This window comes from Macaca fascicularis, chromosome 17 (genome assembly GCF_037993035.2).
Source record: "Macaca fascicularis isolate 582-1 chromosome 17, T2T-MFA8v1.1".
NCBI lineage: Eukaryota > Metazoa > Chordata > Mammalia > Primates > Cercopithecidae > Macaca > Macaca fascicularis.
The window spans coordinates 92,060,618-92,073,132 of NC_088391.1; the positions used below are offsets into that span (position 1 = coordinate 92,060,618).

General features: G+C 37.1%; 1 protein-coding gene across 2 annotated transcripts in view; it reads right to left on the reverse strand.

Moving 5' to 3' along the window:
- The window catches only part of NALCN (sodium leak channel, non-selective), a 349,771-nt gene that overhangs the window by 129,571 nt on the left and 207,685 nt on the right, over positions 1-12,515 (reverse strand). For both annotated transcript variants that reach the window (XM_065533451.2, XM_015439488.4), the window contains exon 14: positions 11,011-11,148. In XM_065533451.2, coding sequence (XP_065389523.1) covers positions 11,011-11,148 — 138 coding nt within the window. The remainder of the gene's footprint in view (positions 1-11,010; positions 11,149-12,515) is intronic.

Consider the following 12,515-nt stretch of genomic DNA (forward strand, 5'->3'; position numbering starts at 1 on the left):
TCTGGGCACATGGGCCAGGGGGGCATTTTCTGAACACTACTTATTGAAGATTGTGAGACAATGACAGAGACCCAAGGATGCTCTCCAAAGCCACGCAGAGGCCACGGAGATGGCTGATTTTGGGAAAAGAGCTGTGAGAAAGGCATTCCAGGTGGCGTGGTCAGGGCCTGGTGAGTCTGGCCAGAGTCTGGCTTCCAGGCAGAGGGCTTGGAGGCTGGAGAGGAAGGCAGTATGGGCAGGCGTCTTGAGTGCCACAGAGGTCATGGATAAGAGAGGGAGGCTGGAATAGTCACAAAGTGATGACATCAGTTTCTTTCTGCTAAATTTTTCCTTTTAAAAGTTCTGAGGTTGGGGGGCTGAGGCAGGAGAATCACTTGAATCAGGGAGTCAGAGGTTGCAGTAAGCCAGGATCGCGCCACTGCACTCCAGCCTGGTGACAGAGAGAGACTCTGTCTCCGAAAAAAAAAAAAAAGAAAAAAAAAGTTCTGGGTTTTTTTGTGTGTTTTCATTTTTAATGCATGTAATGCAGCCATTTAAAACTGGCTCAGCTGGGTGTGGTGGCTCATGCCTGTAATCCCAGCAGTTTGGGAAGCTGAGGCAGAATTGCTTGACCCCAGGAATTTGAGACAAGCCTGGGCAACCCCATCTCTCATTTAAAAAAAAAAAATCAGTCAGGTGTGATGGTGCATGCCTGTGGTCCTAGCTACTTAAGAGGAGGCTGAGGTGGGAGGATTTCTTGAGCCTGGGAGGTCAAGGCTGCAGTGAACTGTGAATGTGCCACTGCACTCTAGCCTGGGTGACAGAGCAAGTCCCTGTCTCCAAAAACTAAAAACAAACAACAACAACAAAAAATAAACTGGCTCACTGAAATAGTCACTAGACAGGGGTAAGTACAGTTTGACAAAAGGTTATTAGACATGTGTTTTCTTACCTTGGTTAAACAAGAAACCAGTATATTTTATACTTTTTCCTTGGGGGAAAGAGAGAAAGGCCACCCTCAGAGCAGAAGGACAGACAGAGTCATGGCATGCCAGCTGCACCGGCTCCTCATGGCAGATGCCTTTGATATTGGCTGCGGATGGGAGAAGGCAAGACTCCTAAAGGCAGAGCTTTGGCTTCTCCGGGAAAACGTTGTGGGACTTTGCAATAGTAAGGCCCAAACTTACAGAATTGAGAACAAACTCTTGGGGAGGGGGTTGGCAGCAAATTTAAGAATAATATAATGAAGTTTGAAGTTAGCTGGAAAGTAGCATAAACCTAATTTTATTCAGCAAATATCTTTGTTTAGGCATCATTATTTCAATTAATGTGACAACGGGGTGACAAAAGCACAAACGTTCAAAACAGAGACCGGTTCAAAATGTGTGTGTGTGGTAGGGGGCTTGGGTTTGCCCCTGAAGCCCTATTTGAAGGTAGACTTTGAGATTGATCCTCATCTCCCTGTCCCTGGCCTGTAAGACACTGTGATAAGGTGGCAACTGGTACTCAGGGTGAGAGATGACTAAAGTCTGGCCCAAGGCTTTGGCCGTGTCTTTGCAATGGAAACAGAAGATTCAGGAGGTGCAGGGTGAGTCTGTAACTGATTGCCAGGAGGTGAGAACGACTTTGCAGTTCTTTTCTCACAGACTCTAATACGGTGACAACAACCACTGTGAAAAAGAGGTAGAAGTGAAGGAAGAATGGCAGCGTGGTGTCCATCATATTTCATTTATGTTGTCAATGATACAGTATTTTCCTACAGACCCAGTGCAACGTGGATTTGGACTGAAAGAGCAAGTTGACCTGGGTGTCAGACACTTGCCATCACATGGTATAGAAAGTCAAGGGAATGGGTGACAAGCCCTCATTCTGAAAGGAAGCACCATTTTTCAGTTCTGAGTGTTCTCATTTGTTCTGTTTTTACAGAAAGCTGAGGTAATGCTCATTAGCAATCGGAACCCATTACAGCGATGTCTGCATGTTACTTTCAGTTAATGTTTACCGACACTGCCACATGTTGCTGTGCCCAAAGGTTTTTCTATAGCCACTAAATGTGATTTACAGGTTTATATTAAAATGGTATTGGTGTAATAATGGAATTTTACAGGACTTGCCACATTGAATCACAAGAGTGTCATCATATGTATGAAACACTTTTACCTTTGCACTTCGACTGTTCTAAATTATGCAACTAATTTGCTTTGCATTATTTAATATTTAGATTTATGTGATATTTCTATTTATTTATTTATTGAGGCAGAGTCTCTCTCACCCAGTCTGGAGTGCAGTGGTGAGATCTCAGCTCACTGCAACCTCTACCTCCTGGGTTCAAGGGATTCCCCTGCCTCAGCCTCCGAAGTAGCTGGGATTACAGGTGCCCACTACCACATCAGGCTAATTTTTGTGTGTTTAGTAGACACAGGGTTTTACCATGTTGATCAGGCTGGTCTGGAACTCCCAACCTCAGGTGATTCACCCACCTCAGCCTCCCATAGTGCTGGGATTATAGGGGGAGCCACCACGCCTGGCCTGATATTTCAATTTATAATGCAACAGGACATCCTCTGTCCCTACTTTTTTAGCAATATAACTTCAGGGGGAAAAGGCTAATGACATCACCTTTCATTTCCTCTTGAACTCTGCTAAGTACACATATGCTTTCAACACAGTGGTGTTTAGTTTGTACAATGCTATAAAAAAGAAAGTCAAATACCTATTTTTTAATGCATTTACTACTCGGCACTTTTAACAGGTCTATAGCATTTGATCATATTAATATGCAACATAGTATTTGTTCTATTGTGTAATACACAACTGATGTATGTATCCACCTTTTAATTTTATGATCAATATTGATACATTATGAATCAGTGATGTCAATGAAAAAGTGGAGAATAACAATATATTCGATATCTAATTCTTTACTAGTTCCCTCAGATTACAATGCCCTTTGCTAAGAGATGTTTAGTACTGACAACGCATTCAGTGTGGAAAATGCCACGTTATCAGGCCTGCTGAAGCCTGGGAAATCTCTCTCAGAATATTTATGAATGACATAATAGAGTTTTGACCTTTCAGCTTAGTGGATTTCAAAAACATAATTTTCTAGGTTCAATCTGGTGCCTGGACCAGGGTCTCACAGGTGTTTGGTATCTCTAATATGCCTTACGACTCTCCTCTTTCTCTAATACCTCCTTTTCCTCCTCTGCAACAACCCAGATTCACCTCCGTTAATGGTGTGGTAGTTATTTGCTATATTTAAGTTTTATACATTTAACCACAGATACATATTTATTTTTCTATTTACCTACGATAAATTGCAGTCAAATTCAATAAATTACTGAAATAGTTGCATTTACAAGTATAATTATTTCTTCCAATTTTGTTTGTGACACAAATCATTTTATCCAACATAATGTAGTTCTCATTCTCTCAGAATAAGACTTTTGGATAAGTATGATTCAAATAGCTGAAAAGTATGATTTATTTTTGCAAGAGAGCAGCCTTGTCGTTCACAATGGGTTTTCTGGTTGAAAATTTCTCTCCCTGTGGCAACATACCCTATTTTACATTCTCTCTGACTCTGTAGATAGCCATGACCTTACACGATATAGCTTTCCCTTTTCATCTTTACTTTTTATAAAGTTTAATTTATGATTTTTTTCCTTTTATATAGCTTAAAGATGGCCCTTTAGCTGAAATTTCACCTTTAATCTTATTTATTTCTTTGCTGTAAACTTCATTAATAATTTCTATCTTTAAATTACTTTCAAATATACAATAGAAACACAGCAGGAATCGATGTCCCACAATCTTGTGTTTTTCTTTTCCTTTTCACCATTTATAATCACGCTATCCTAAGCTGTCTTGCAGCCTGTAGTATGAAACAATTTCACTTTTTATATGGGTCAACAAAAAGCCAAATGTAATCAGAGCAGTATAAAATGAGATGCGTTCAGCACAGATGCACTTTTAAATGAATTCTATAAAATATACTTATTTAATTTACGCTTTGGAATGCCCATTTCTGTCAGCAAAATATGACTATTCTCAGCAAGCTGCCACTACGGAGGCAAAATCAAGAGATTGCTGTGTTAATTTCAGCACTTCAAAGGTGACAAAGAGACTACCCACAATGAACACTTAATTACATTTTCTCTCTTTTCAGTATTCACATCACCGGGCTTTCCTCTGAAACAGTAATAGACAGAAAAACATTGCAGGAAAAATGGAGTCTTTCAACTTGTTAGGTCTTCAATAGTTCTTATCCCCAAATCATTGGCAAGGGTGGGGAAAAGGATGCATTTAACAAGCATTCGATAAACTGCAATCAGTCAGGACAGAAATACAGAATACATACCTGGCGGAAGAGAGAGATATTTGAAAGGGACAATACATGGTGGTTATGAATATGCATTTGCTATATACTTAAGCTTGATTTTCATTGTGGGCTGACAAATTGGTGCCCTGAGGGGTGATGAAATAGCCTGCTGTTCTTTATTCCAGAACAAGCTGCAACCACACATTTTGTTTTTCGCTGCTTGGCACATGCCTGTCCCTAAGAAGACTAAATCAGGAACTCACCAAGTTGTATGGCACCACTGTTCAGTGTGAACAAAAGACAAATCAGAGCTTGTATGTTTACATAGACTCCTTTTTTTCTCCTTCTCACCCATTTGGGTTAAAATGCTTTGTAGTATTTTGTAAAAAGAAACATACAATTAAACAAAAATGCTCATTTTAAGGTAAGTTCAGCTCTAAAGATAGGTTTATTGAATAGAGATTTTAACTTGTGAAGTTTAGTTTTTAGGGGCATGCAATGTGCATATAACACAGACCTGTCACCCTCACGTGTGTATTAATATGTTAGTCCATAGACTATCTCCAGCTGTTTTACTGCCACTACTTCTGATATTTCACATAAGCGAGATTGGGAACAAGATGTTTACTATTGATCACATAGCAAGTAGCAATGTATATATGCCTCTCTTATCATTTACATCTTTAGGAGTTTGAGCCACAGGTTTTATTTGTTTGTTGGTTAGCCTGTCTGTGTTCATTATTGCTAATTTCCAATTATTTGTAGACCCTAAGAGGACACGAATTAAACTCTTTCCCACTTTGGCCAGAACATAGGTTAGTACCTGCACTTGGTAGTAGAGGTTCAGTAAAACTGTATCAAATCAAATTGAACTCACTTGATAAAGCTCATTACAGTAACTATTAGTCTAAGGGTATAAAGGAAAAGGAAAACAACTGCTGATCATGTTTTAAGCAAAATTTTTTGTGAACTGGGGAAGTGACTTCAGTATTAGACTTTTTTTGGTAGTATAGAAGTGATATTCTTTGTTTTAATTTAGTTATATAGTATTCCTTTTATTCAATTAATTATATATCATTTAAAAATAACTTGTAAATGTAAAAGTTTGAATAGTTTACTTTTTTTGTTTTAGACTTCATAATTAAATAAAATATACTAAAGCTTGTAGTTTCTCATATAAATCTGTTTGAGAAAATTGATTTGAGTTTTATTTAAACAGTATATTTCATCTAGCTTATGCTATATCTAAAAAGTAGAGATGAGCTAAAGACTTAAAGATGGAAAAACAAAAATTATAAACAATTAGAAGAAGATATAGGATAATATTTGTATTACCTCAGGTGGGAAAGAATTTCTTAAGCATGAGCTCAAAAGAAATACAGACCGTTAGTGAAAAATCAATAGTTTTGACCTAATTTGATCATTCCACAATGTGTACTGTATCCAGACATCACGTGGTACCCCATAGATACAGTAGGCCCCCCTTCTCCACTATCTCACTTTCTCTAATTGCAGTTACCTGTGGTCAGCCACAGCATGAAAATATTAAGACACTTTGAAAAGGATAGAGAGATGGAGACAGAGAGAGAATGAGTATTCACATAACTTTTATTACAGTATATTGTCATAACTGTTCTATTTTGTTATTATTGTTGTTAATCTCTTACTATGCCTAATTTATAAATTAAACTTTATTAAAGCTATGTATATATAAGAAAAGCATAGTATATATAGGATGCTGTACTATCCGTGGTTTCAGGTATCTACTGGGAATCTGAGAACGTTTCCCTCGGGGACAAAGGAGGACCGTTATATATACAATTATTATTCATTAACTAAAAATGAAATAAAAATATATAGACTGTCAAAAGACATCACAGACAAACTGGAAGACAAAATACTGCCTAGGAGAGGATATTTGCGAACAGGTAATAGTCAAGAGATTAATATCCAATAAATGAGTTAAGACAAATTAGTTTTTAGGAAAATAGGTAAAGCAAATGATGGAGTGAGTCACAAAACAAAGATGGTCAATAACCATAGTAAGAGATGCTCCCTTGTTAATAATTATAGACATGCAAAAATGCAAGCCCAATTGATACCACTGTTTACTCATAAGATCGCCGAAACCTCACATGTCAAACAATGCGACGTCTAAGCGAGAGTGTAAGAACACGGAAATTCTCAACTATTGCACTTGGGAGGGTAAATTAGCACTATTTACCTATACAGCAGGAATCCACAGTGCTTTCTCAAAGGTCCAGACAGTAAACATTTTAGATGTTGAGGGTCATGAGGCAACACTGATATTATGCGGGTACTTGTATAATCATTAAATTATAGAAACCCTTTTCAGCTCACAGGTTGTATCATGCAGGTGGCGGGCTGGATTTGGTATCTGGGCTTGCAAGCCCCTGGTATAAGAGCAATTTGGGCAGTACGTAAGACCTAAGCATTCTACTTTTGGACATATATCCTAGAGAAATGCACATAAGTGGGCACAATACATACATGTATTTCAGCATTATAAAAGCACAACCTTGGAAAACAGCCTAAATATCCATCAGAAAGGGAACTGATAAACAAATATGGCATATTCAGAGTCTGTGAAGTACTATACGGCTCTCTATAACGATGACCAAATTAGCTTCATGTGTAGTAAGATAAAAAGATCTCAGAAAAAAATATCTGGTGAAAAACTTAACTGCAGAATATATGTTGAGTTTGATACCATTTATTCTAAAAATTGCTGCTACAAATAATTGATAAGGAGGGAAACACAAGATCATATGTAACTTGGCCCCAGCATGGGCTTACAGGGAGATAAATACGTATTACCAGACCACTCCCCCAGGGATGGCCATCAGTTGACTGGAACAGTGCTTTGCAAACTAAGAAAACTTAATATTAATCTTCACAATTTTGGGTATAAAATGTTTTTAGATGTTAAGCTCAAGTTTAAAATACTATAGGTATACATATATATACACACATATATATACACATATATACACACATATATACATATATACACATATTATATACATATATACACATATACACACATATACATATATACACATATTATATGTATATATTATATGTATATATGTGTGTGTGTGTATATATATGTGTGTGTGTGTGTGTATATATATATATATTTTTTTGAGACGGAGTTTCACTCTTGTTGCCCAGGTTGGGGCGCAATAGCATGATCTCAGCTCACTGCAACCCCCACCTCCCAGGTTCAAGTGATTCTGCTGCCTCAGTCTCCTGAGTAGCTGGGATTACAGGTGCCCACCACCATACCTGGCTAATGTTTTGTATTTTTAGTAGAGATAGGATTTCACCATGTCGGCCAGGCTGATCTTTAACTCCTGACCTCAGGCGATCCACCTACCTCAGCCTCCCAAAGTGCTGGGATTACAGGAGTGAGCCACCGTGCTGGCCCTAAATACTATATTTTGAATGGATGCATATATGTGTGGGAAACCTGTGCATTCCATTGATTTTAAGATGCACATTTTCTTTCACCTTTTAAAAACTCTGAAGTAGGGATGCACCTTATCCTCTATGTGTATAGTTTGTTTTCTCTTTAGTGTTACACAAACTGAGTCTTCTTATGAATGTCAGAATGTTACATTTAGTGAAATATGTTTCAAAAATTGGAAAAGGAATTAATATTAAAATTATCATAGTCATTGCCTGGGAGAAGAGGTGTAAGGAAGGAAAGAAAGAAGGAAGAGTGGAAATTAATTCAGGAAGTGGCATAAATGGTACCCTAATAAATGGTACTTTACTTGTAAAAATTAAAAATATCTGAACATAATATAAATTTAACATTTATTAATATATGGCTTTACATGCACAAACCGTCTTATCTACACTTAAAGGGGTTGTTTTGGAGCTCTAAAACATCCTCAGAAATACAGGGTTAACTCACAGATACATGACAACCTTGGAAAGCGGGTGTACTGTGAATGATTATCCTCACTTTCCGATACAAACAACTGAGAGGTCAGGGAAGTTATCTGATTCTTCAGAAATCAGATATCGAGTGACCAGCAGAGCTAGAACCTGAATCTGGATTTTTGGACTCCAATTTCATAGTCTTGTACGACACCACATTGACCAAACTGTTCTCGTTAACATGTAGACGTCTGAATTCTCAATTGCTTTACAGACTTTTAAAAAAGTGTGAATAAAAGAACAAATTATTTCAATTTTCAGTTTTAACTTACAACTGTTTTTTGAAAATTGCAATTACAAAAGTTAGAACAGATGTTTTGGGTAGACACTTAAATCAGTAAACGGAAAGAGTGGAATTAGAGATTGGTTTTCATCTTGTGCTCTGTGGATTCCTAAAGCCTCAGGTGAACCCCAGGAGTCCTTGGATGAACTTTAAGTGTTTTATAACCAATGCCATATTTTAGCCCATAAAGAAGATTTAAATTACCCGAGCAGGCTATATACCAGTTTTAATATTTTATTTTATCATATCAGTTACCCCAGTAGAATTCTCACTTGAAAAAATATTACTTTACTAAATAATTTAATAGGCTAGTTTTTTTTCTTCCAGCTTTCATATTTTGTGCCTCTGATTTAAGAATCAAACGAGTATCTGAGTGTGAAACATTTTCAGTGAGGAAAGTAAATGATTATGTTGCTTTCTTAGGAAAACAATTAGGTTGATTACTATAAAATAATTAGATTGATATTCCCTGACATAGATGATTTCAATCAAATCTATCCTGCATTTAAGCCACAATCAACAGTCTGAGTAATTCCATAGTTTTAGAGTAATTTAAACACATAGTGCTTAATAAACTTAGTTGAATGCGTGAACGATGAGTAAATGGATGAATGAATAAATGGCACAGGCTTAAAAGTCCTGGAAGGGAAGATGCAAAGACCTCAGGGCTAAGTGTTGTGCAAACACCAGCACAGCCAGATTCGGCTCTGCAAGCCAGGCTTCCATTCCTGCTGCACAATGTTCCTGTCTTTTGTGAATGTTTTAAAAGTCAGCTCCATGTATAAAAAGGCCAAAACTGGCTGGGCGCGGTGGCTCAAGCCTGTAATCCCAGCACTTTGGGAGGCCGAGACGGGCGGATCACGAGGTCAGGAGATCGAGACCATCCTGGCGAACACCGTGAAACCCGGTCTCTACTAAAAAATACAAAAAACTAGCCGGGCGAGGTGGCGGGCGCCTGTAGTCCCAGCTACTCGGGAGGCTGAGGCAGGAGAATGGCGTAAACCTGGGAGGCGGAGCTTGCAGTGAGCTGAGATCCGGCCACTGCACTCCAGCCTGGGTGACAGAGCCAGACTCCGTCTCAAAAAAAAAAAAAAAAAAAAAAAAAAAAAAAAAAAAAAGGCCAAAACTATGTCTACGTAGTTCTACTGTTTGAGTCCGTGACTTCACATCACGTAACAATGCATTCTCATAAACTTTGCAGTGGACATATCTTAGTTTGGAAAGCCTCTGTCTGTTTATAGCAAACACAACTTCTAAGTTATATCTTGTTTATCAAGGACTTATTTCATTCATGGATATTTAGAATTAAAACTGACCTTAGAGATTATATATACTTTGTTTTATGGGAGTGATTCTTTGGCAGCAGTTTGACTTGACAATGACATTTTTCAGACAACTTTAAACTTCATTATCCAGGGAAGCAGTAAGAAGTAGCTGCAAGACTAAGGGTCAAATCTAGATCAGACAGACCTGGGAACACTCTGGTCTTATTTACTTTCTATGTGACATTGGATAAATCACTAAACTCTTCCGAGCCTCAGTTTTATCATCTGTTAACTGGGAATACTATCCAATTGGGTGTTCCAAAGATTAGCAATAATGCGGTAAGATATTTTGTAACTGTAAGACATATTGCCAAAAACAATAGTAGTAGTTGTTTTTATTTCTTGTGTTCCTGATAAAGGGAAACATTTGAGCCCTCAACTTGGAACTTCTAATGTAATATTACAACTTAGGTTTGCTTCTTAAATATGAACAAATTTATTACATAGAGATGTGCATTTGGTATTACATTCCTTCGTAAGCCATAGGCTGCATTTCATAACATTTTTTCTTTGTTTTTAATGGAAGTACATTGAAGAGAAAAATCTGCTTGTGTGACAGAAGTCGGTTCTTACTGGACTTTGGTATTCCACTTTCCTGTGCTTTTACAATATTTGCAGCGATGTGTTTTATTTTTTTCCATGTGTTTTTTCCAGTCGCACATAGCACAAAAACACTGTGCTGATTTCTAATTAACTGACTGCACCCCTGAGGTCTACAGCTTGTGTCTTCAGTTTAATTACAGCTGTGAAGAGGATGCAGTGAAATTGAAGACAGTGTCTCTACATGAGAAAAAAAAATAATAATGGAATTCCAGTTTGATCCTGAGATCATCTAGGTGTGAATGCTTGGGGATACTTAAATTGGTATGTAAATGTGAGATTTTCATTTTGTTCTATCTTGTTTTCCCTCTTGCAAACACTGGTACCTGATGGAGAAAATTTCTAACTTAACAAATCAAGCAGTTCTTTGATGTGTAGAAACTTAGAATGGAAGGAGGGATCTCATCCAACCAGACTAGTCTGCATTAGTCCTTTGGCTCCCATTTTGAAATTGACCCGATAGGTCAAATATCTGTTGATGCTCATCCCATTATAAAATCCAAGATATAATTGAAAAGAAATGCTAAACTCACCAGAGTGGCAAAAAGGTGATAGAGAATGAAATAGATGGCAACTACAGGTGCCCACATATGTCCCACAGCATTTAGAGTTTGGTCCATTACGTCCACCCATCCTTCCTGGGTGAGGATCTGGAACATGGACATAAATGCCTAAGAGGAAAAGAACAAAGGTATTAACACACTAGCTTTAGGCTTGCATACAACTTCAAATTAGCATGTGATGTTTGAAGACTTTGATCTCAATATTATTGATTTTTATCTGATTGATCAGGGCAAGAACAGTCTTGATTCAACACATAGGAAAGATATGAGACTAAAGATCTTAAAAATGTGATATTTAACTATTCGATGTAGAATAAGAAAACAATTACCCTGAATTAAAATTAGTTTTGTTGGCAGTAAATACTGTTGAGCAAATTAGAAACAAATTCAAGATCTTTGATTTTTGCCATTAATTTTTTTCCTTTCAGCAAGCTATCTAACATTTTCAACAGATTACTTTTTTTTGTTCCTGCTCCTAAGAGAAACTTATTTTTATACTGAATTACATTTGTCTAAAGCATATAAAAGAGCAATAACCTTAATTTTATTTTTATAGTACCCATCTATCATATTATTTTAGCTATCATATTAAAAACACGTGACTCTTTAAAAAATAAATATTTCTAAGTGATATTGCCACATTGAACAGCTTAAAGAGAAACACATTTTTCATGATTTTAAAAAAGTTTCAAGGCACAGGGGCAAGATCACTGAAGAAACCAAGACCCCCCAAAAAAAAAAAAAAAAAAAGAAAAAAAAAATAGAGCATTCCAACAAAAGCCAGCCAAGCTAAAAGTCTCATAGTCTTTCTGCCAAGATCTTTGACTAGTTTCATTCTTACATATTTTTCTAATTAAATATATGTGTATCCATGAATCTCCAACTCATGTATCCTATACACGTTAGTAGTCAATAAATACTTTTTAATGAGACTATGATGATATCTGGAACAAGCTGCCCATTGGAGTCTAATGACTCTTTAGAAACATCTTTATAGGCTTAAGTACAATAAAGACATAAATTGAATTCTCGGATATTGGGATTCCAATAAATAAAGTCCAGGATAATGCAAAGATGGACTGAGACCAAGACAGAAACCCAGTTACACTAGACTAGAGGACCTAAAGATAGACCTAATCTGGTAAAGATGATCTAATCTGATTCCTTTTTTTTTTTTTTTGAAGATAAGGAAAATGATGCTCACAGATGCCAAGTGATTATCCCAAAGTCACTCTATTAGTTTCTGGCATGGATTGAAGTAGCACCAGGCATTAGGACTCCAAAGTGAGTACTTTTCCAAAAAGTGCATCCTGCATTCAGTGAAGTCTACCCAGGATCTATGCAGGCATAGTTACATAGTAATCTGAGTATAATTGTCACACTTGATCTTAGCCAAAAGGCTGAGAAGTGACCTGAGTGCAATTTCCTTCAGTAAGGGTAATAAACTTCCTTAGAAGTACACTGTTCAAGGCCCA